The 25,481-nt window shown below is 36.2% G+C and overlaps 1 protein-coding gene and 1 pseudogene across 1 annotated transcript; both read left to right on the forward strand.

Moving 5' to 3' along the window:
* The first annotated feature begins 1,409 nt into the window (after positions 1 to 1,409).
* Positions 1,410 to 1,502, forward strand: LOC120269696 (annotated as a pseudogene).
* Positions 1,503 to 21,760: 20,258 nt separating this feature from the next.
* On the forward strand, positions 21,761 to 22,793 carry LOC120269278 (30S ribosomal protein S2, chloroplastic-like). Its single transcript, XM_039276609.1, has one exon. It carries the CDS (start codon positions 22,140 to 22,142, stop codon positions 22,791 to 22,793), a length of 654 nt encoding a protein of 217 aa, XP_039132543.1. The 5' UTR covers positions 21,761 to 22,139.
* Positions 22,794 to 25,481: the final 2,688 nt, after the last annotated feature.

Consider the following 25,481-nt stretch of genomic DNA (forward strand, 5'->3'; position numbering starts at 1 on the left):
TACTTTCACAAGTACATCTTCAACCACTCCTTGCGGTTTTCTCACTAAATGCTCTGCTAACTCTAGGGTCATCCTTGTGGGCCTCTGATCTTCTAACCCTAGCTTCAAGAACAAATCATAGGGCATCATATTTATACTAGTCCCTGAGTCTACTAGGGCATTCTCTTGCATTCCTTCCCCTAATCACACAAGGGATGATAAAGCTGTTGGGATCAGTTAGATTCTTGGGGAATTTGTTTTTATCACTGCGAAGAAATTCCCTGAAAGAGTCATAGCTTTCAAGTCTTCTAATTTCCTCTTGTTGGTGATGAGATCTTTCATGAACTTTGCTTACTTGGGCATTTGTGAAAGGGCTTCTACAAGGGGGATATATGTGAAGTTGCTTGAAGATGTTAAGGAACTTCTTGAATCGAGCATCTTCTTTATCTTGCTTAAGCCTTGTCAGGTATGGTACTGAAGGCTTGTATTCAGGAACCCTTGAAGCTAGAGGTTGAGGACAAGTTTCATCTTCCTTTCTCCCACTCATTTCACTTGCATTTTCAGTTGGGCTAGGGTCTTCCTAAACTTCTACCCTTTTATTTAAAGCATATGGGCCATCCTTAGCCCTTTCTTCTAATTGCTTCCGCTCCTCAGTGTAACGACTTTCAAGTGTTCCCACGGGTTATTTTTTAGTGTTGCTTGGTAAGCTACCTGTCGAATGTTCAGAAGTTGGCCCTCGCAAATTATCCAACTTGGGTTTCGGGGGATTAAATTATAGCTTGGACATTCCTAAGAATTATGCCAAATTCATCAAGCTGAGTGTTTACACCTAAAAACTTTGCTTGTATGTTGATCATGAACATGGCTAGAACATCTTCAATGCTGTACTTTCTTTCTTGTTATGGAGATGCTTGATACTTATTCCATTGAGGTGTTGGAGGCCTCGGTTGTAATAGTCCTTGATTTAGAGAAAGATTCAGATGGTTCCTCCAACCCATGTTATAGGTATTACCATAGGGATTTCCCGGCCCTCTTTGTCCTCCACCAACATAATCCACTGTCTCTACAGGTGCGGAAGAAGCAATAGAAATAGGGCAATGTGTAGTTGCATGACTGGCACCACATGTTTCATAAGATAAAATTGCCAAAGAATTTGAGCTCGACCGTATCAAAAACTGATTAAACCTCTTGGTTAAGGCTTCAATCTTTATGCTAGCGCCGTGTTGTCATTCATTTCATAAATGCCTATAGCCCTTGGTGGTTTCTATCATGTATTCCAATGACATTTGTTATTCACCATGTCTTCAATTAACTTCTCTGCATCATCAGGATATTTATTGCTCAAAGAACCCCCACCCGCAGTATCAAGAAGCTGACGAGTCTGATAGTTCAAACCATCACACAACATCTGTACCTTCATCCAAGAAAAGAAGTCATGGTGTGGGCATTTCCTCAGAAGATCTTTGAATCTCTCATAGGCTTCAAAGAGTGTTTCAGAATACAGGAATCTCTTATCTTAGTCTGTCTGCCTTACTTGGTGGGAAGTATCGAGCAAGGAACTTCTCCACCATTTCCTTCCATGTAGTGATCGATCCAGGAGCCAAGGCAGTAAGCCATCTATAAGCTACCCCTCTCAGGCTGAATGGGAATAGTCTCAATCTGATTGTATCATCAGAAACTGAGTTGATTTTGAAAGTGGAACAAATCTGAAGGAAACAGGATAGATGAGCATGCGGATCTTTATCGACCAAACCATCAAATTGCACTAAATTCTATACCATCCCAATTTTTCTTGATTTAATTTCAAAATTATTTGCTGCCACAGTCGATGCTTGTATACTAAACTCTTCACCATTGAACTATGGCATCTTATAGTCAGATAAAGTTCTTATAGGCTTGGCCATAACTGAAGGTTCACTAGATTCAACCTGAATTTCTTGTTGTATTAAACTCTCGGCCCCTTCTCTTAACCTTTGATGCAAAGTCCTCTCAATCTCATCGTCGGGCTCTACTAAGTTTGCTTGTCTTGCACGTGTCATAAGATGGGTATATTGCATAATATTTAAGGCCAACACATAGAAATCGAAAAGATAGTAAGAAAAGGAAACACAAATAAGAAAATAAAGATATATGTACACAAAAAAATAAAAAAATAAGCTAAATAGGTAAACGAAACAATGGTCAAATCAACAAGCTCTAAGTTTTCTGAACATTTCTTGTTGTTCCATGGCAACGGCGCCAAAAACTTGATGCATGTGCAATCTTGCAAGTATACGGTCATCAAGTAATACCTCTCACACGTTATTTAACCTACAACTATGAGTGATGCAATGAAATTACAAAGTAACAAATAAAACTCTACTAAAATGTCTACTACGAAGGCAAATTATGGGTGATAATTAAGGAGTGCAAGTGATCACGGATGAGGATCACCTTGGGGTTGCTAAAGTGTGAAGGATGCTACAATTATCATGCAAAAGGTAGTTTGGACCAAGAAAATCCTAAGTTAGGTCAACCCGATGATCATGGTGATTAACCCCTAATCTAGTACGAGTATTGATACGGAATTTCTTTCAACCAATTCTTCCTATGATTACAATGATGGTAATGGATTTCTCAATCTAGAGTTGAAACACAAGCTAGGAGCAACCCTAGAGTTGGAGGGGTACAAAATACCCGCTGGCCACATCGTATTCATACATACATCCCTTCCAAGCATTGTGTATCTAATACAAGGGCGATGGTCACACAACCTTGCATAACCTAGAAAATCAATACATAGAGTTCTTATGCATACCAATACCATAAAGTACACCAAGCATGGATCACAAACACACCAAATGCAATAAAACAAGTCATAACATCCAATCTACACAAGTTCACCCCAAAGTTCATCTACATCTAGTGACCTTAGGGGTTTAGTTGTCCATACTAGCAAAATACATAATCAAGTCCATGAAAACAACTAAATAAAGCACGACAAACTCCCACAAAGGTTGGATGCTGAATGACATTTGGAATCCCTTGTAGAAAAGCTTCCAAAGATGCCACTTAAGCGGTGACTTCCCTTGTGTCTTCAACCTCCTCTAAATGTCATTCTTGGAGTGGATCTTGGGAAATCTCTCTCTCCCTATCGATTTCTAGCTCGCAGATGTTCTCTCTTGACCTCTTCTAGCTCGGATCAAGGAAGGTGGTGATGAGCCCTAATCATAGCCTTCCTCTTCCCTCAAAAGATGCCTTCAAAAGCCTTTTTTAAAAGCTAAATGGGCCTAATCAAGGAATGGCATTCGACCTGACTCATGGTCACCAAATGGGCCATAAGGATCCTTAGAATTCTATCAAATTTCCAGCAAGTTTCTACAATAACTTCTACAGCAACACTGCTATAACAACACTACTACAATACTGATACAGTGCTGTTTTTTCACTTAGCTTGCGACCGTCTTCATGGCCATTATGTTGCCCGTTTGAATTCCATACTTAGTGTTTTTCTTCAAATCTTCATGTTTCAGGCTACTACAATGTGCTACAGTGTTGCTACAGTATAAAATACATACATTTAGGCATTTATCAGCTTTCTACCATAGTCTTTTTCTTCTTTTCCATGGCTTCACAGGCCACATGCATGATTTTGAATTCTCTCATCATGGCCATGTAATCTTCCCATATGCCTTAACATTCACATCATGGCATGATTTTGGTGACTCTACAAATAGGCAGGAATTGTCTAGATTAGGGTATAGAGGAGAAAGGCTACGGAGAATCTTTATTGAGCCATCACATGTGGTAGCTCCCTCTATGGGATTTCCATCCAAATGCTGCCAACTTTCAATGTCACTCCATAACATACGAACATGGATGTCTTCCTTGTACACAGGGATGGGCCCTAACCTTGAAGAGGAACCCGATTCCCCACCTTGTTTTGGCTAGAGTCGGAGAATTCTTTTCGGGGGTGAGGTCGGGGCAGGAAATAATTTCTCGTCGGTGTCCGGTGCCATGGTTGGTGAATATCCACCTCGCCCCACCCCAACAACGAAATATTAAATATTTAATTTAAATATTATATATATTGTGTGTTATTTTGTGTTATAAACATCTAAATAAATATTGAACAAAAGACTATATATTTATTTAATTAGAAAAATATTAATAATTATATGAACATTAGTATAAAAAATAAATAAAATACTAAACTTGTATTAACTATTTTGCATTTTTTAAATTTTTTAAAATTTTACAAATAATTTATTAAATCACTAAATAAAGAGTTATATATTAAAATTAAGATGGTAAGTCCCATGTTTTAAAAACGGGTCTCTTTTTATCTTTTTTTTTTAAGCTTAAACTTTATTTATATTAAAACATATATACTATTGAAGATAGTATACTTGATATATTAATATTAAACAATAGAATAGATCGGTGCGACCATCCATAACCCATTATATTAATTAATTATAAATTATGATTGAGTTAGAGATTGTGAGATTAATAGGTGAGATTAGAGAATAGAGAGTCTCACGAAAAAAAGTTATGTATTTATCTTTTTAAAAATAAAGTTAAAAAAATTATTATATTAATTAAGCAAATAGAATAGATTAGCATTTCAAAGCCAATAAAGAAATACCCTAGATGAAATGAAGAATAGAGTGGATAAGTGATCAATGGAAATAACTGATTATTTTTTTATAACCAATAATTTAAAATTCTTTATAAACTCTTCATCATAATTTTGTTTATTTTTATTTTTAATCTCCAACGGCGTACTATTATGTTATAATTGTAGGTTAAAAGGGTAACTTAAAAAAATTAACTTAATTTCTATAAGTGCTACAAATATCTAGTTATTTGTTAAAATTGAGAATTTTATTTGACCCAAACATTTTTTTTTGTTTGAAAAACTATAGCTTGTTTAATGAGAAGATGTGATTTTTTTTTATCTAAAAAGATATAGTCTCCCTAAAAAGGTTTTACTTTAAAATCAAATATACCAAACAAAATAAAAAAGATAGTCTCTTTTCATCTCTCCCTTGTGTATCTCTATCACTTTTATTTATCTTTAATATATGCTTGATGTATTCACTTTAAGAAAATTATTCTTTGATTTTTGTTTAATTTAAAAGTTAGTACTTACCATAAAAATATTTCAAAAAATAATTAAAAAAACTTTCGTACAAATTAAACATTTATTCTTATAAATATATTCAAATTCATTCTTAGTTTTGAAATTATCAAACTATAAAATAAAATATTTCAGAAGTGTTGATAAAAATAGCAAATAATGTAATTATCTAGCATGGCAATGCAAGTAAAAACAATAACATAATGGACATGATACATTCATCATAAGACTCATAATATATAGGGATCTTTTTCTCTCATTTGAAATAATAAGTACAAATATATTTATATCCTATTTATATTAATAAGTGAAAAGAATTTTTATATGCATATAAAAAATAAAATAGAAAAATGTAAAATTTTTTAGGTTTATTTGTAAAAATTTTAGAAAAGGGTTAAAAAAATTTTAAAAATGAAAAATTCTAGATGTTTTTCCTTTTTTTAATTGAGTTATTTTTTTAAGTTATACAAATGACCTCTATCAAATGTTTCCAAATGGATTTAACTCGGTGACCCGTTATACATAAACTGATTCAGATCAATGTCATAACAAACTAATGGATTCGGATCTCTTTGACAATGAGTCTGCTTCTATCACTACCGGGTTTGTTTGTTTGTATCACTACCCGTTAATATATGATTGTTTGTTTGCAGCTATTTTTTGGGTTTTTATTTGATGATTTATATTGAAAGAGTTGAATCTATTTTTGTTGAAGATTTCTAGGTTGTTTCATTTGTTTGCATGTTGACGGACACTTATGGGGTGTGTAAATTACACAAATATATAAAAATGCAAGTATACACAAATACAACAATTGGTCCGTAATACCACAACTGTACGGTTTATCAAGTTATACCTCGTGGGTGAGCATGAGGGTCGTATTTCCCAAGGAATGGCGAGAGGCTTCTATTACTTCCTTCTCACTTAATCAATAGCCTAATTGTTTACGCTTTTTCTTTAGTTTATTTGTTCAACACTATTGAACAATACAACTTGAGATGTTAAGCGCATTTGGAAGGAGTTGGGAGTATGTACTATAGTTATCTTGATTATTAATTCTAATAGATTTTAAATGTCAATCATATTCTAGGATTGAATTGGGGAAATTCAAAGGCCTACTAGCCCCAAATTCATTAGTGACTAGGTCTACATCACTAGGAGCATAAGATGGAATCATTTCCACCCCAACCTCTTATATTTACCTTAAGTGCAGGAATGCCACTAGAAGAGACCAATCAAACCCTAAGCTTAAGGGGCAATCAATCCCTAATCCGGAAACCTAGCTATGCCTAACATCTTAGAACATGCATAGATCTATCATGGCATGGGTGTCATCAACATGGGGGCATAACCTCCTCATCCACATTAACAATAATAATCAATCGAGAACATGCAATGATTACGAAAACTAGAACAACATATATTGATCAATCAAGATTCAAAAATAATAACCAAGGGACATAGAGATTCAATTCCCTTCGAATTAGGTCATTATGAATCATAAAAAGCAAAGCATCAAAGCACAAAAAATCCACAAGACCAAATAAAGAATTAATAAGCGTTCAATACATTCCTAGACTAACTCTCTCCAATAGTTCTAGAAGGTTGGGGATTAGAGGATACCAAGGTTGTCAAAATGACGCTTATCACATGTGCCCCTCTGATGATGATCCTAGAAGATGCCTGATGTGTTCTTCGCAAGTACACGAGTCGCACACAAGTAGTAAAGTATTACGCGTGAGTGGTAGGGTTGTTGAACCACAGGGACTGGACTCAAAGTACTAGTTGGTCTTCTAATATCTAGCCGGATCACAAAATTGGGTAATAATGATAACTAACAATATTAAAGGAGTGAAGAATGACAGGTAAGGGCTGGAACTAAACAAGGTGAGAGACGCAAAGATAGAGCAGGTGGAATTATCAGGTAGATTAGGATCTAATATTTCAATAATAAGAGAGCAATGCCCCCAAACAATTCCTATGAGCAATCGTATGCCGACTGACCTCTAATGCCTACCTGGTACATTCTATAGTTCTTCCGTGTGCTCAAAAGCAATGTTGCATCTTTGGTTCTCCAGTACACCAATTTTTTGCTAAGGTGGTTGTGGTTTTATATACATCGATTTTAGGAATCTCTGAAGGCAATCCACACACCAAGTTTTACCTAGGAAACTGTGTAAATCAAACACATCGAGTTATGCAAGCACAAGGTTAAACACAAGAAACCAAAAGAAATAAGTAGATCATAAGAAGAAAGTATTTAAAACATATAAAGCATCAAAGTTCAACATTCAGAGGCACCATGGATTGTTAGCCCATTAGGGATAGGTACAACATGGAGAAAATAGCAATAGATGTAAAGAAAGAAGTGAAGATTCCCTTTTCTTCAAGATCGCCTCCAATGCGGAGCTCCATATGCTAGCCCCATTTCTCTTGTACCTTCGACTCTACTTGCGCCCTAGCAACAAAGTTTAGTCCGCCCAAGAAATGTCATGGAGAAGACCATGGCAAACGCCCCCAAGAAGAATGAGAAAGGGTGAAGAGAAGATCCCCAAGAATACACTAGATCTAGCTTAAAAAGCAGATTTCAGGCATGACACGCCCTGGACAAGGGGATGTCACCCCCGCTTAATATTATTAAAAAGTAGTTTTAGGATCGACACAGTCGTGCTAGGAGTACACAGACCGTGTCCCTTCTCCAGACTGTGCTACAGTGATTTACTATAATAAAAAAATGGTGCAGTAACTCAGCTACAGTAATTTGGCTACAGTACTCATCTACAAAAATCGCCTGGAATATTCAATGGAATGCGCACGGTCCTGTCAAGACTGTGTCTGGCCTGAGAGCACTGTAAATTCTCATCGTTTTACACTGTAATTGCGCCGAATCCTGCTCTTTTGCAAATGGATCTGTTTTCCTACACAAATACACTATAATACCCAAAGTAGCACCAAATCACCATAAATAAACGCTTAAAGACATGATAAAGACATGAAAAGGATATGGAAATATATATATGAAATGCACTCATCAAATACCCCAACAATTAAACATTTGCTTGTCCTCAAGCAAAACACATCAAACACAAGAAAGAAGATGAGTGCATGACCTCTAATCTTAGTAATATAGGAATTTCAAAAGTGGAATAAGAAACCAGTTGTCAGTGTGTTCAGCTGATAAAAAAAATGACAAGTTTCACTCTTACCTTGTACTCCACAAGTGTGTGTGTGATTACCCTAATTTATGTGCCCCATGCAATGTTGTATCAACTTAGCTAACAATGACCTTATTTCACACTATACTAAATGAGTAGTAGCTTCATACGCCCTAGAGGTAGCCCTTTCTCCCAGTATGTCATCAAATGTACACTTGTAATGCCAAAAATTTGACAACTCAAGAGCGGCTTTCACACTTCTAAGGTGATAGCTCTTTCTACCATCTTTTTACAAAGTATTTACAAAGAACCGGCAGGGCATCCCACAGGGAATCTGACTTTCTGTTTTTTTTAACAAAAACAAGGAACAATCATGGTCATAGAGCTATTGTTTTCTTTTAAATATAATTGGCTCCACAATTATTGTATGGTAAGAAAATAAGACACACGATCGTGCAAGGTGAATGGAAAGCATGTCGCTCTCACTGATATGCTCGTGTCCAGCCCGTGTCCATGCTGGAAATCCCTCATAACTATATTTTCTCAATTATACAAAACTTCTATAACATAGGCATTTAACCCCAATAATTTACAAAACAGATATGCAATGAATAGAAGCAAAAATACCAAGGATCAAACCCTATATTAAGTGAGAGCAGCACCAAATTATTCAAAAACTCAAAGCAAGCAACTACACTAAACTTAAGAAAACAAAAGGGGCAAAGACAACCAATGCGTGGGTTGCCTCTTAAGAAGCGCTTTTTTAACGTCACTAGCTTGACGTACCTTATTACTTACCATATGGAGGCTTCAATAGAGTGGGCTCCTCCCAGCTATGAGTTGCATAGCTACTTCCATTAAAGCACAAACTTACTTGCTGTGGAGGGATACATGTAATAGGCTTTGACTAACTTGATTTAGGTCTCCAGGTGAACAATTTGGGTTGGGAATTATCCAGGATTAGTACATGCACATGTGGGTCATTGCATGCCTCCTTTTTCTTACCTACATATTCTTGAATTCCAAACATCTTCTTCTTGCCAAAGATGAGCTCATCAAGCATACAAGAAGCTTTTTGTTTCAATGTCTTGGAGTTTGCTTCTTCATATAATTTTTTAGCTTGAAAACAAACATGTTCCCTCGGCCATAGCTTGCAAAGTTGATTCCAAAGAAAGAGAAGTGTGTAAGCTTGCCGGTGAGTTCCTTGAGACAACCTTGGTCAAACTCCAAAATATGAAGCAAGTTATAAGGGGTTGTCTTCATATTTCTAATTTTTCCACAATCAACCTCCTTATATCTCATCTCTTGAGCCCTCTATAACTACAGATATTTTTCATCAACTGACACTTAGGCCTCCAAGGGAAACAACCGGGACACGAGTTGTTCAATTTTTTAGAAGAAAGGTGTAAAGATTGCTTCAACCTCTTTGCAAGACTTAAATTAATTCCATGAAGCACTTTCTTCCTATAAACCCATTCATTTGTGTCAAAAGAGGTAACTTGTTCAAAGTCAATTAAGTATGTTCCTTCAACCTCTTCAATTTTTTTCTTCTCCCAATGCTCCCCGGCTGGAATTGTTGGTGGTGTATGCTCCGGAATATATGTGATCAACTCTTGATACTCTTCATCCGAGGAAGGTCTCTTCTATACAAGCATCTATTCTCTACCTGTAAGACATCAGTCTCATGATGATTGCTCCAACTCAATTGAACTCAATTAATTACAGTCTCATAAAACTCATATGGTGCGTGAAGTTCCTTCATCAAATTCTGAATATAGTCATTGTACCAATCACTTCCTTGTGTATCATAAGTTTCAATCAGAATAGGAGCATTTGTAAGGGCTTGTTCCTCCACCTGTGGTATGTTAGTCTCAAGATGATCATATGGTGCATGAATTGCTTCTACTAATTTTTGTATATAAACTTTGTAGCTCTCATATCCTTCCATGTCACAAGTCTCATCCGAAATCAAAGCTTCATCTTTGATTCAAATCATTCTCCTGTCTCAAATATTTCCAACTATCCATAATAGAATTTTTGGATGCAATCAACGAATCCGGATTTATGAGTGGAGGTGATTCATAGTGTGGAAGAGTTGTAGAAAATTTCTGAGCACAATACCGATCTTCTAATTCCCACAATGGTAGCCCATCTTCTTCACTGGCGGTACCATACCTCTCATGAAGTGCCTCATATAATGTAGGATTTTCAAGGAATTTTTGAAACACCTCTAAATCTTCCAAGTCCTTCAATGATATCCCATTACACAAACTTATTGTACTATAACACTGTGAAGGTGCCTCATAATATGTAGGAGTTTCAAGGGATTTTGAAACAAGTCTGGATCTTCCAAGGTTGCACGCAATTTGTCCATTATTTGACCTTCCGAAAGTAAGTGATGAATTAAAGAATTAAGTAACAAAACAAAAACAAAATAGAAAGAAATATATACAGAAAAAGATAAATGGCTACATCACTAGAATCCTAACGTTCCTAAGAGTTGCAAGTCCTCAGCAACGGCGCTAAAAACTTGATGTGTTCTCCACAAGTGCACAGGTAGCACACAAGTAGTAAAGTGGTACCCCATGAGGGGTTGGGCTGTCGAACCACATGGACTAGACCCAAAGTACTAATTGATCTTCTAATGTCTAACCGGATCACAAAATCATGGTAAAGATGATAACTAAGAATATTAAAAGAGTGAAGGATGACAGGTAAGGGATGGAACTGAACTAGGTGAGAGATGCAAAGATAGAGCAGGTGGAATTACCAGGTAGATTAGGATCTAATATTTCAACAACAAGAGAGCGATGCCCCGGGATAATTCCTATGAGCAATCGTATGCCGACTGACCTCTAATGCCTACTAGGTACATTCTACAGTTCTTGCTAACGTAGTTGTGGTTTCATACACATCAAGTTTTACAATCGAATAAGGCAACTACAACTATGGCAATCCACACATGAAGTTATGTAAACACAAGGTTAAACACAAGAAACCAAAAGAACATTGTAGATCATAAGAAGAAAGTATTCAAAATATACAAAGCATCAAAATTCAACATCTTGGGGCACCATGGACGGTTAGTCCCCTAGGGATGGGTACAATATGGAGAAAACAACAATAGATCTAAAGAAAGAAGATAAGGCTCCCTTCTCTAGAAGATCACCTCCAATGTTGAGCTTCATATGCTAGCCCCACTTCTTTTACGCCTCTGACTCTACTCGTGCCCTAGTACCAAAGTTTAGTCCAGCCCTAGAAATGTGAAGGATAAGACCATGGCAGCCGCTCCCTAAGAAGAAGGAGAAAAGGTGAAGAGAAGATCCACCAAGAATACCCTAAATCTGGCTTCAAAAGCAGATTTCAGGCATGACACACCCTCGACAAGGGGTGTCACCCCTGCTGAATATTACTGAAAAGAAGTTTTAGGCTCGACACAATCGTTATAGGAGGACACAGACTGATCCTTCTCTAGATTGTGCTATAGTGATTCGCTATAGTAAAATGATACACTGACTCAGCTACAGTAATTTTGTTGCAGTACTCATCTACCAAAAATCACCTAGAATATTCAGTGGAATGTGCATGATCATGTCGAGACCGTGTCTGGCCTAAGAGCACTATAAATTATCATCTTTTCGTACTGTAATTGCGCTGAATCCTGCTTTTTTGCACAGGGACCAATTTTCCTGCATAAATACACTATAATACCCAAAGTATTACTGAATCACCATAAATAAACACTTGAAGACACAATAAATACATGAAAAGGGTATGGAAATACATATATGAAATGCACTCATTAATGCCTATCATGCGTGATCTTTTCTGATGATGCTCGTTGACGCACTCTTACGAAATCCACTAAGATCCGTTGGAATATGAAAGAAATCCTGTATCCAGCCCCTCAGGTCTCCAAAATTCCGGCCACCCTACCTTATTTGGCAAAAGAGTTCCCCAAATTTCAGAGAAACCGCATGTTATTATATAGTCAGGTTCCACCACGGCCTCACCACTAGTGTTGTGATACCCGGGGTGAGTAAGTTATTGCTTGTGCTCATGGTGAAGCCTTGATTCAATAACATGATTTATTTCACTTCAAGACACCCTATATTTTGATTCTTTTTCCATAAAACATAAATAAAGGCAGTGGTGAATAAAGAATGAAATTTCATATTATTTTGGTGCTAAACATATGAAACTCCATTCTAAATGCAGTGTATAACTAATATGGAACATATGATTAGTTTAGTACTTATCAAATATTCCCACACTTAAATGTTTTCTTGTCCTCAAACAAATAAAATAGATAAAAATAGAATACATGATAAGTGCTTGATCTCTGGCAGCAAGATGTAGAGTCCTAATAGTACGGGAAACAATCAAACACTAGGTAGCATGGTTATTCCTCTAGAAAGAGTAGTCAACTTTATGGAAAAAAGTACTTCCCTAAGTGTCGGTCCCCTGGTGCACTATCTTATAGTCTAGATCGTGTACAGAAACCTTTTCGGGTTTTATTCAATCTCATTCTTACACTTTTTATAATTTTATGCATGATTACCCTTTCTGTTTTTTTCCTTTTCTCTTTTGTTTTTCCTCTCATTTTTTTCTCACAGTCAGTAGTTTTCATACTTCCCAAGAGGCAACCCTCTCCCCACTAGGGCATACACTTTGAATTCGACTTGTTAGGTGCGACTACACACTACAAACGATGTAGCTCTTTCTGCTGTGCATGTATTTCAACTTAGATACCCCTATTATAACACATCACTTGCTAGATAGACATTAGGTGCAAGGTGCACTCAAGAGGGATAGAAGATAGAGCAAATAACCACATAGCAGTTAAACTCTTATATGGGAATAAAAGAATTTCTAATCTAACATATCATATCCCTAGACCAAAGAAACTCCAACAAGCAAGTGCAATGCCTTCAAAGATGAACACTAGCATGTGTATAAGGTAGATGCACCAAAAAATTAAATCACAAGATATTTTAATATAGTATAGTATAGTACAAAATTCTCAGTATAGTGCAAAGAAAAAGCAAACATGCACTCCTCCCGACACTTAAATATGTACATTGTCCCCAATATACAAATGCATGCACAAGTGTAGTGATATATAATAAGAAAAGTAAATAAAAGAGTGTATGGTCACTAGTACTCCCCTAATTTCTTAGTCTGGCTGACCACGGTGATGAAGTTAGCCTAGTCTAAGCAATGAATTGTGTGGGACAAAACAACAATCGATCATTACAAGCCCTGATGAGACACAAATGGAGTAATTAAATATAATGATAGCAAATCAAATAAAACTATATAAACTACTGTAAAAAACAAAATCCACTAGGGTCAAGAAGTGCATAAATAGCATGGCAAGCGCTCCTTACTGTAATAAAATATACAATGTACTGAAATTTAAAAGTACAAAAGTGGTATATGAAAAACAAAATAAAAAGGTCGAAGTCGGCAGCAGAAGTCCAGCTCTGAATATGATCGATGAAGTCTTGGTGTTGTCGGTGAAATGGGAGGACAATCCGCTACCACTGAGCTATAACAATGGGTGAAGTAGGCACTAGAGTGGTCCAGGGGTCCTGAAAATGTACATATATCGGGATCTATCAAAGTAGACACTTGATCCTCACCTGACCATCTTTGAGATGGGCCAGGCGCTGCTCAAGAGCTAGTGTGATGGATACAGTCGGTGCAGTTGTCGTAGGAGGAGGAGGAGCAACCGTGGCTATAGTCATCGTTGTGGGAGGGTCAGCGCTAGTAGTGGTCTCTGGTAGGGACCCTCTTTGTCTGATAACTTAGAGTCAGAATCATGGACCACTAGGAACTGCACTCAATAGGGTATGTTCTTCCTCTCTATTATTCACATCTCCTGGAGCTTGGTGACCCTGAGCGGTTGTATGTCTCCAACTTGTCGCATACTTGAATAGAGGTCGATCAAATTCAAGCCCCGTGAAAGCTTGGTAATGTAAGGACCAAGAAATATGGTCTCTAGGAAGGGATCCTATGCCTGATGACATAGTTAGCAGGCAAGGGTATGGCAAATGTGAATTGGCTCCCGAGCTACCATTCTCCACATGAACTACAAGTCATGGAGGTTTACGACCATCGTGCTATCTCCTCTCCCAATCAATGTCTGAGATAGAATATTGCGGAGGTACTTGAAAGCAGCACATCCCAAGTGTACACGCCTTTCAAGGTACCACATATATATATCTCATGGCCTCAAAGTATCTGGGTCCAGACTTGATCAGCACTCATGTATGGGTCGTCAAGTAATACCTAATCGATATCCTCGAGAATGACAACTGGCTCCTATTACTTCATTTTTTACTTAGTCAATATTCTAATTATTTATGCCCTTTCTTTAGTTTACTTGTACAACACTATTAAACAATACAATTACAGACATCATTAATCACACTTAGAAGATGATGATCCTTGATGATGCCTGTCAAGTGTGATATTCTCTGATGATACTCGTTGACTTACTCTTGAGGAATCCACCGGGATCCACTAGAATATGGAAGAAACCCCATATCCCACCACTCAAATTTCTAGAATTTCCCCCGTCCTATAGGCTTTTTATATTCTCTGATGATGCCTGTCAAGTGTGATATTTTCTGTAGTAAATCATTGTAGCAAAATTACTATAGTAGTTACTGTTCAAAGCTCATAGAAAACTGATTCCGAGAAATCCAAACGGCTATCTAAAAATTCCACACGCCCGTGTGGATGCCCTATTCCAGGAACTCATCTCCCCTGGTTCTGGAACTAGGGAATACCCTGTTTCTAATTTATTAAAACTTGACACGTGTCCCCAATTACAATAGAAAAAATATAATAACATTACATGGGACATGTGTCAGAATATGATAGGCTGGAAATAGTGTATTCCCTAGTTCCAGAACCAGGGGAGATGAACTTCTATTCCAGTCCCTATAAATGCCGCGCTTGGAGGATTATTGAAGGATACTTTTCCCATCTTTTGACCATCTTTGGAGGCGCTCACGGCTAGGGTTTGGAGAGGCCTTTGCTAGATTTTTAGAGTGGTTCTATAGCCTTTGACTTCGAATTCCTTTGGAAGAGGGCTCACCGGCATCAATTCAGCGAGATGTGCCCTAGGCTTGACAAGGGAACCTTTGGAGAAGACGAGGCGGCTCCACAAGACCATCGATATGAACTACAAGGGGGTTTTTATCTATGGATTGCATGCATTTAGTTTCGATGTCATTATTGATTGTGTATTGCTCCATGGAGAGCTAAACCCCTAGTAGGTGCTTGGACTTGTAAACCTTAGGCTGTTTTTGTTTTATTGACTTTTATTATGCTTCTTTAATTGATGTTTTAATTGAGTTTCAACATTGAATGCTTGTTGATTTGATTTTCTCTTAAAGTGACACTAGGGTTGAGAATTTGTATTGGTAATCCTTGTGGATGGGTGACAATCCATTAGGATTAGACAAAGAAAAGTTGGAGAGGATCGAGAGGGTGAGTCGAGAGGTAGCGGAATGTCCCCTTTCCCTTCCAATGTGATTTATCCTATCTCCACGTTCCAAGAGATCTTTGCGGTCATGATAGAGTGAAGTGCTAAGAGACAAACTCCACTAGGATTAGTTGCATGAGCAACAGAGTAAAGTGTTGAAGTAATCCTTAGTATTGTGGCTTAATCATAACTAGGGATCTTTCGCTATGGACCAAAGGGTTAGATCTATTCTAGGGAATAGGGCTTTATCACTTGGAATCCCTAGAGCTTCAGGCAACCTTACACAATGTGAGGCGTCGAGAGTACCCTTTTCCACCGGGACATAGTGTAGGGTTAGTCACGGTTAACCTTAGTTTTGGGACCATGTGTCTTTGGATTACCACGACTCATCAAATATCAGTTAGGAGACATAATAATTAGTCTTGCACTTGAAACAATAGTCCTAGGATGAGCAATGTCCGGGTACCCAATCTTTCCATCGATTACCTCCCTTACTCCTATTGCTTTTCTTTTTGCTTTTCTTTATTTTTATTTGCATTGATATTGTTCACTTGAATCACAACTTCTCTTTCACTATAGTTAAATAGCAATACTTGTGTTTCTGAGCACTATTCTCTGTGGATACGACAACCTACTCATCGGGTACTTTATTACTTCGACAACCCGTGCACTTGTGGTACACAAACGCAAGGAGTGTGTCAGGTTGGTAGTAGTTATTCCGCTATAGGAATTGATGGCTCATTAACTCCACTCGATTCTCCTATGAAGTCACCTATAGACTATCCTACTAAAGTTAGTGATGAAGAGGCACAAGTTGGTGTGAAGAGATTAAAATTAATTGTTTGGAAACATTTTAAAAAGATCAAAGTATGTGAATCCAATAAAGCAGAATGCAATTATTGTATGAAATTACTTGAAAGAGGAAGCAAGAATGGAAAAGATCTTCACATGATGATCATAAAATTTGCGAAAATTAGGCCATTTAACAACATAAGACAAAAAACATTAGTGCAAAAACAATGGAAGATGGATGGGAAAATGTATGTAACCAATTACACATTTGACCAAGAATCTTCAAGAAAGGATCTGGCTAGTATGATAATAATGCATAAATACCCAATTTCAATAGTTTGAAAATTATGGGTAGAATTATCAAAATGGGCCTTCGGAGTGGGGTCGGTTGCAAAATGCCAGCCCAACCTAATCCATCTTCGACTATGTGTTGGACGGGCTAGCCCATCAAAACTCATATATATATATATATATATTAGTCTAAATGTTGGAGTAATTTTCTTGTCAAACATATTAGTGAATTAATTACTTGATGTGCCAGTTAAGAACATATGGGATTTAGTAGTCTTGATTAACAAAGTTTGAACAAACATAGATGCAAGGGTAGTACTTGAAAAATTTAGGGTTCTAATGCTATACATATGCACAATTACACAAGCAGAATATATTAGATTCCCAATAACACCCATACTTTTGTCCCTTTGTAATCCCCAACTTCACTGATCAATAATGCCAAAGTTACTCAACTAAAAATGCTCCAAGTTAAAACCATAAAGAGAATTCAGCTAAAAAGAGATATAACATTAATGTTTATCAAAATCCATCTAAAAATATCCATTACTATTACAATTTTTACCAAAATATCATTCCATTAAAATGTTCTTCATCCCTTATCCCTCTTAAGGCATACAACATTGAAAATTATTAAAACGTAATCAACCATCACATCATTAAAATCTTTTTCTTCCCCATCTCCTCCTTCCCTTCTATCTTCATCAATAATCTAAAGAATGTTTGATCCCTCATCGGAGACAACTGTTTTAACATTTACTCCATTTCTATTATCTACTTAAAAAAAATATAAAAGTTAGATGAAAATTAAATTCAAATAAACCAATATTTCAAATTTTCAGCTAAATGAAAAATGTAAATAATAATTTGTAAGTATAATTACCAATATTATAACCATACAACCAATTCCAAATGCAAAATGTGAGCTTGTACTTTTTCAAAAGGGATACCCCTTCTGTACTTGTTGAGCACATGAGCACCAATAGAAAAAGCCGATTCAAATACAACAGTTGTTTTTGGGATAGCCAAGACATCACTTCACATTAATGGAAGGATTGGGAATCTATGCTTATGATTCTTTCAATACTCCAAAACATCTAAATATTCATAATATGAAATTTCAAGCGTTGGATCCTCCAAATATGAATGATTGGCTAGCATTTATATTCATAACATCTAAATGGCTTAATTTAGATTGGCTGTAAAATGCTTTAATTTCCTACAATTAAAAGTTTTGGACATGTTCTCATAAAAAGATATAAACAAACTAGCGAAATAAAATTCACACAAAAGAAAGAAAAAAAGTGTTAGAACATTTCAAAGATTCTTTTACCCTTAAAGTCACTTTCTATTGTTAGAAAGTTATATTCTATTCTCAGTACTTTTTAAAGGGCTTTAAGGAAGAAGGTCTCTCATCTCCAAATTTTGAAACGAAATGTCCTAGTGTTGCTAATTAGTTGTTTAACTATTGAATGTTCTTTACTATATGAGAGAACTTATTTCCAAGATCAAGGATCCTTCCATATTTTCTTTGATCCCTCTCCTTTTCACATGTAACCAATTAATTTTTCTCATTAACCTTAAAGACATAGTTACTAGGGTTGAAGAGCACATTAAACTCTAAAAGGCTTGAAAGGTTTATTCTAAGTCTACTGTATGCATAGGTTTTTTCATTTTTCATGGCATGCTATCCGCATATACCTTTGCATTTATCCCATTCCATTTATTAAAAATATTGTTTAGTTAGCTTTGAAAGGTTGCTCCAGCAATCTTGAACTTAAAAGGTATTGCTTTGTAGCATTACATTCTTTTATTAATAATGAAGGACGTTTTCACCGCACTAGATTCTATTTTTGAATTTGATTATATTAGAGAATGCTTTAAAGAAACTAAAGAGCTCATGCCTTGAGGTGAAATATATTAGCTTATCAATCATAATAGGTGGGAAACTATCTTTAGGATAGGTTTTATTTAGGTCTATAAAATTTATAAATATCTCTACTTCTCATTGGCTTTATTCAGGTCTAGAAAATTTATACATAGTCTATACTTCTTCATCAGTTACTTATTGTTTCTCTAAACTAAAATAGTATTTTCTGTTTAGTAGGTTTGTGTGTGGTGTTTATATTCATGTGTTATTTTATGACCTTCTGATGTACATAAAGAGAACTTTCAGGCCCATCAAAGATGTCTATTTTTGTATGGAGCAAATTGAATACTCTTCTTTGCTATCAGATTATAATTCTACTATAATATTCATAATCTTGGTGGGTGGCTTTCATCTAGTACTACTATGACTAACTATTCTATAGGAGTTAGCTATTGTGAAACTTCTTTTAGCATTGTTTTGAAACTTTACCAAATAAAATTTTTGAAACTTTGTCCTTAAATTTGGCCATATAATATAGAACTGTTAAAAGGGCTACTAGATCTCCTCATAATTCTCCACATCTATGTTTAGTCAAGAACTTTATTATAAGATAGTATGTAGAGACCATTTCCTTCAAGGCATTCAAAGTTTGCCTACAAATAGTAAAGTTATAAAAAGAAAAGCATAAGCATTTAACTAATAGGAAGGTTTTTGTTGCCATTGCTTATTGGGGTTTTCTCCTACTATAAGTGGTAGTCTAATTACTTATTTGGACAATAAGACTTGCCTTGTGAATCTAACCAAAAGGGACTTAATAGAGTTGAGTTTTACTAGTACCCAAGTCCATGTTCTTGTATGCATCTTAGAATAGAATAATAGTCAAACTACCATTGTTCATACAGATTCTATTGAGCTTATAATTAGTTATTCCTATTGAGACCACCAGTATCATCATGATAATGGTGGACTTCCTTAAGTTAATTTTCTAAAAATTTGTCAATTAAGTTATCTATAATTTATTTGCAAGCCAGCCTAGTTTTCATCTTGGCATATTACTTTTGGGTTAAGCTAGTACGCCACCATCATTTGTATTAAATCACTTTATTAGGTAGCCTATCTTTTAGAGAAGGTTGACATGTGTTTCTTGGGTTTTGTCTCGTGTATTAAATGAGATGCACTCTTTAGATCAAATCTTCTACTTATTGTCTCAAGTTCTTACCATCCAAATAAAAGAGAAGATTAGAATTACATATCTGTCAGTGCAAAAGCACAAAACTAGCATTATTTGACAACTTGTCTAGCTTGAGGGTCATGTTGAGATGGCATCATGTAGAATGGCAACTATTATAATATGCCATTGATGGCAAAGCTTTGGGATGTGTCACTAGAGAAACATCAGCTTGAAGAAAAAATTTTGGGCTAAAAGACTGTTGAAGAAAGAGTTATATTTTAAAAAAGCTATAAAACCAAGGATGATCAAATTAAATGGCAAAACTATTGATAATATATTTGGATCATCTTGGAGTGCCTACTTGGTGGTCAAGTTTATATTGGGAGCCTAGTTTGATATGTGGCTAAATGAAGACATAATTTATGTTTGGCAAGGCAACTTGAAACTCAAACTTGCAGGTAGTTATCTTTTTCTTATTTATTACTTGATTAATATTAATTTATTTACAACCAAATATTTAGAATTGAATTTCTAGTTAGTAAATTATATTAATTTTTCTTATTCTTTTCTTCTTCTTTAGTTCGGATCAAAAATAGAAGAATTAAGTTGATCTAAAATCCAGAGGAGGTTCATGGCCAGGGTTAAGGATGTTAGAGTCAAAGTTAAGGAACATGTGTACGATCTTTCCAAGGAATGAGAAGAGAAAAGGAAGAAGTTAACATATAAACAATACTATAACAACATATAAAAGAAATAGAATTTTCGAGATAAGGAATAAAAAAAATAACCCATGGATAAATCCAAGCAACCTTTTCGTAAATCCAAGCGATCTTTTCGTAGGCGTTTGCCCCCAATTGGGTCGGGGGATCAAATCAATTATAGAAACATGAGTTTAATTAGTCGATTTATTAGTGAACAAGGAAAAATATTATCTAGACGTGTCAATAGATTGACCTTGAAACAACAACGATTAATTACTATTGCTATAAAACAAGCTCGTATTTTATCTTTGTTACCTTTTCTTAATAATGAGAAACAATTTGAGAGAGTCGAGTCGATCCCTCGAACTACTGGTCCTAGAACCAGAAATAAATAGGCATACCCCTCAATTGACTCAAAACTCTCAAGCATCAAATTGCTGTTTTGTTAAGAAAAAGGAATTCTTGTATTGAAAGATTTCGTTCATTCCTACTACTTATACTTATCTTATAAGTATCTTATAATTTATTTTCATTCTATCTTCCCGGAGTTCATTCTCCGGGGACTTTTTTTTCAATCATTCCTGTATATTACTAAATAATCTCTTTTATTTGAGAGATCTTATTCGAAATCATGTAAAGACAATTTTGATTCTCTATAGCTATTTGCGCAAGTATTTTACGGTTAAGAAGCAATTGCCTCTTGTACAGATTGTGTATGAATTTATTATAACTATAGAATACCCCGTTGTCGCGAGTTACTGCATTTATACGAGTGATCCACAAACGACGAAAATCCCTCTTTTGCCTGTCTCTATCTCGATGAGAAGAAACTAAGGCTCTCATTTTTTGTTGAGTAGTTGTTCGAGTAAGTCTTGAATGAGCCCCCACTAAAAGTTGATGCAATTAGATCCATTTATATTTGGTATCAAGATCAAGAGTGTTCCTTTTATAAGATGGGATATCTAATTTTACCTTTTCACCTAGAGAACTAATAGGATTATTGCAAGAAAAGCACGCAGGACATGCTTTAGATGAAACGATTTGTTATCAGTCAATCTTATTGGGAATAATGAGGGCATCTTTGAATACTCAAAGTTTCATATTCCAAAGAGAACATTGTTCAGGGGAAGCGGAATATTAACTGTTAGTACTGGATTCCAAAAATTAGTGCACCATTCAAGACAAGACAAGAACATTCATTTGGAAATTAAAAAGAATAATCTATTCGACTTAGAGATGAGAGATATTTTGTTACACCATAGAGAATTATTTTGTTCTTGCATCCAAGACAATTAATTTATATGAGACATCAGAACAATCATTTACGAATTCCTAAGGGTTGATTCATTTTTTTTTTTTTTACCCTTTTTTTAATTTCACTATTTATTTTATTTTATCTGGTCCGATCATTGATTTGGTAAAAAAAAAATAAGTAATAAAAAGAAATTAATGTAATGGTTTGAACCGCGTATCGACGGTCAATCCCCGTTAGAAGGTTCCCTCGGAACAATCATTATTTTTTTTAGGGTATCTCGTCTCTTTGCAAAAAACAAAGAGGGAATGTGGGGGAAAGTGAAAAGAAGATATTGGAACATCAATTTGCCGGAGATGATGGAAGCAGGAGTTCATTTTGGTCATGGTACTAAGAAATGGAATCCTAGAATGGCCCCTTACATCTCCGCAAAACGTAAAGGAATTCATATTACAAATCTTACTATAACTGCTCGTTTTTTATCAGAAGCCTGTGATTTAGTTTTTGATGCAGCAAGTAGAGGAAAAAGCTTTTTAATCGTTGGTACCAAAAATAAAGCAGCGGATTCAGTAGCATCGGCCGCAATAAAGGCTCGGTGTCATTATGTTAATAAAAAATGGCTTGGTGGTATGTTAACGAATTGGTCCACTACGGAAACGAGACTTCATAAGTTCAGGGACTTAAGAGCAGAACAAAACATGGGGAAACTGAACCGTCTCCCCAAAAGAGATGCAGCGATGTTGAAGAGAAAATTATCTGCCCTGCAATCATATCTGGGTGGGATCAAATATATGATCGGTTTGCCCAAAATTGTAACCATCGTTGATCAAGCAAAAAATATATATATGGCTTTTCAAGAATGTGCCATTTTTGGGAGTTTGACAATTTGTTTAATCGATATAAATGGTAACCCAGATCTTATAGATATTTCTATTCTAGCCAACAAGCTTCAAGCCAATTGATTCTTAACAAATTATTATTTGCAATTTTAGAGGGTCATTATAGCTATATAGGAATCGGTTGATTATTATTAAAAATGAAAAATACTTAAATTGCTTAATTATTTGATTTGGGAATTCAGTAGATTTATTGGATCGGTTACTATTTTTAAACATTTTAAAAGAGAAAAATAAAAAAAAGCACTTGGGATATTGATAAGTGCTTGTGTATTAAGAATACGAAGTATTCTTTTCTTACAATGAGCATTACTTTTATCAGGTTTTATCGCTAATATGTGAGTTTTTGTGTCCTTTTGTGCATATAGGGTTGTGGAGCCAATAAGAGAAGAAAGGAGCCAAAGTAGATTGCAAATGCATTATGTTGATGGAATCTTGAAGTGGACACATGAGAAGATGCAAGTTGTGCTCAAAGATATATGAGTATATGCCAACCTCCATTATGCCTGATGGAATATGTAAATTGGAGGGGCACAAAGGCAGTCACACTCATGTGTTCTGACTTGTGCAAGGCTAGCAAGATTCCCGACAAATGTGCTTTTACTTAAAGATGCAACACGATCTACAACATAGATGTGCGCCCAGTTTATGTTGCCTCGATGAAAAGTGTGGATTCAGGAGTATTTTGGCGGAGTATTGCAGCAATAACTGTAGCAATTTACTCTAGCAGTTATTGTTCACAAGCCGCTGAAAAACCAAGTTCTGCAGATTCACATGGGCGTGTGGAAAGTCCACACGCCTGTGTGGATTCTAGATTCCAGCCCTTTATAAAGCCGTGACTCAGCCCAATTTCAGAATTCTTCTTTCCATCGTTTCTCCATCTTTTGAGAGGCTTGCGGTTAGGGTTCAGAGGGGATTTGGCAAGGCTTTTAGAGTGGCTCTACGGGTTCAACACCGCGTTTCTCTTGGAAGATAGTTATTGGGGGAGCTTTCATCGGCACCGATCTGGCGAGGTGTGCCCTAGGCTTGACAAGGGGACCTTTGGAGAGTACGAGGCTACTCCACAAGACCATCGATATGAATATCAAGGGGGTTTTTCTTATGGATTACATGTTTTTACATTCGATTTCATTATTGATTGTATCTTCCTCCATGGAGAGCTAAACCCCCTAGTGAGTACTTGGACTTGTAAACCCTAGGATGTTATTATTTCATTGATCTTTTATTATGTTTTCCTTAATTAATGTCTTTAATTGAGTTCCAATCTTGAATGCTTGTTGATTGATTTTTCCTTTAGAGTGACACTAGGGTTGATAGTCTACATTGGTAATCCTTGTGAGTGAGTGACACACCATGAGAGTTAGACAAAGCAAGATTTGAGAGGGTTGAGAGGATGAGTCGAGAGGTAGCGGAGCTTCCCTTTTCCCCTCCGGTGTGATTTATCCTACCTCTACAATAGAGTGAAGTGCTAAGAGAGGAACTCCGCTGGGGCATAGTTGTGTGAGCAACAGTGTGAAGCGTTGAAGTAATCCTTAGTATTTGGGGCTTAATCATGACTAGGGGTCTTTCACCTGGAGCAAATGGTTAGATATACATATAGGAATAGGATTTATCACTTGGAATCTCTAGAACTTCTTGCAACTTTGTACAATGTGAGGTGTTGAGACCGAGCGATTTCTCCACCGGGATATAGTGTAGAGTTAGTCACGAGTTGACCTTAGGTTTGGAACCATGTATTTTAGGATTTCCGTGACTCATTAAACATCAGTTAAGAGATATAATAGTTGGTCTTGCACTTGAAGCAATAACCCTAGGGGGAGCAATGTCCGAGTGTCCCACTATCTATCGATTGCCTTTCCTCTTATTTTATCATGCCTCTCTTTCTTATTTTCTTCAGTCTCGTTCACATTGATTTTATCCACACCATTACTGTTTCATATTCACTTAGTTAAGTAGCGATCGTTGTGTTTCTATTAACTATTCCCTATGGATACGATAACCCACTCACTTGGGATTTATTACTTCGACAAACTATGAACTTGTGGGTCACACGCAAGGGGCATGTCAAGTTTTTGGCGCCATTGACAGGGAATAGGCATTTTATAAACACTTTGAACTTTGCTATTTTAGCTATTCATCATTTATTCTATTTCATATCTTCTTATTTTTCCATTGTTCTGATTTGTTTTTCTTTCTTTGGTTGCAGCTCTAGGTTATGACCCGAGGAAACCCTTCTATATTGGTTGAAGGAAATCCGGACATTGAACGAAGAATTCATAGAAGGGTGATAAGTGCTTGTGTGATAAGAATGCGAAGTGTTCTTTCCATATGATGAGCATTGCTTTTATCAAGTTTTAGCGCTAATACTTGTGCATTTGTGTTACTTTCATGCATATAGAGTTGTGAAGCTAAGTATTGAGAAAAGAAGCCAAAAATAGATCTTAATCGCATTGTTTGGTGGCATCTTGGAAGAAACAAACGTGAAGACACAAGTGGGACTCCAAGATACGTGAATGTGTGCCAACCTCCATGAATTCAAGTCACTACAATGGATTGGAGAGCCAAAAAGGTAGTCACATTTGCACATCCCAGACTCGCATATTGATGACAAGATCTCTGCCAATGAAGCTTTTGATTGAAGAAGACGTGCGATCTACGGCATATACGCGTGCCCGTTTATGTTGCCTCGATGAAGAGCGTGGAATTGGGAGTGTTCTGTTCACAGCCGGCCAAAAATGAGATTTCTAGAGAATC

Source organism: Dioscorea cayenensis, chromosome 9 (genome assembly GCF_009730915.1).
Source record: "Dioscorea cayenensis subsp. rotundata cultivar TDr96_F1 chromosome 9, TDr96_F1_v2_PseudoChromosome.rev07_lg8_w22 25.fasta, whole genome shotgun sequence".
In the NCBI taxonomy this organism is placed as follows: domain Eukaryota; kingdom Viridiplantae; phylum Streptophyta; class Magnoliopsida; order Dioscoreales; family Dioscoreaceae; genus Dioscorea; species Dioscorea cayenensis.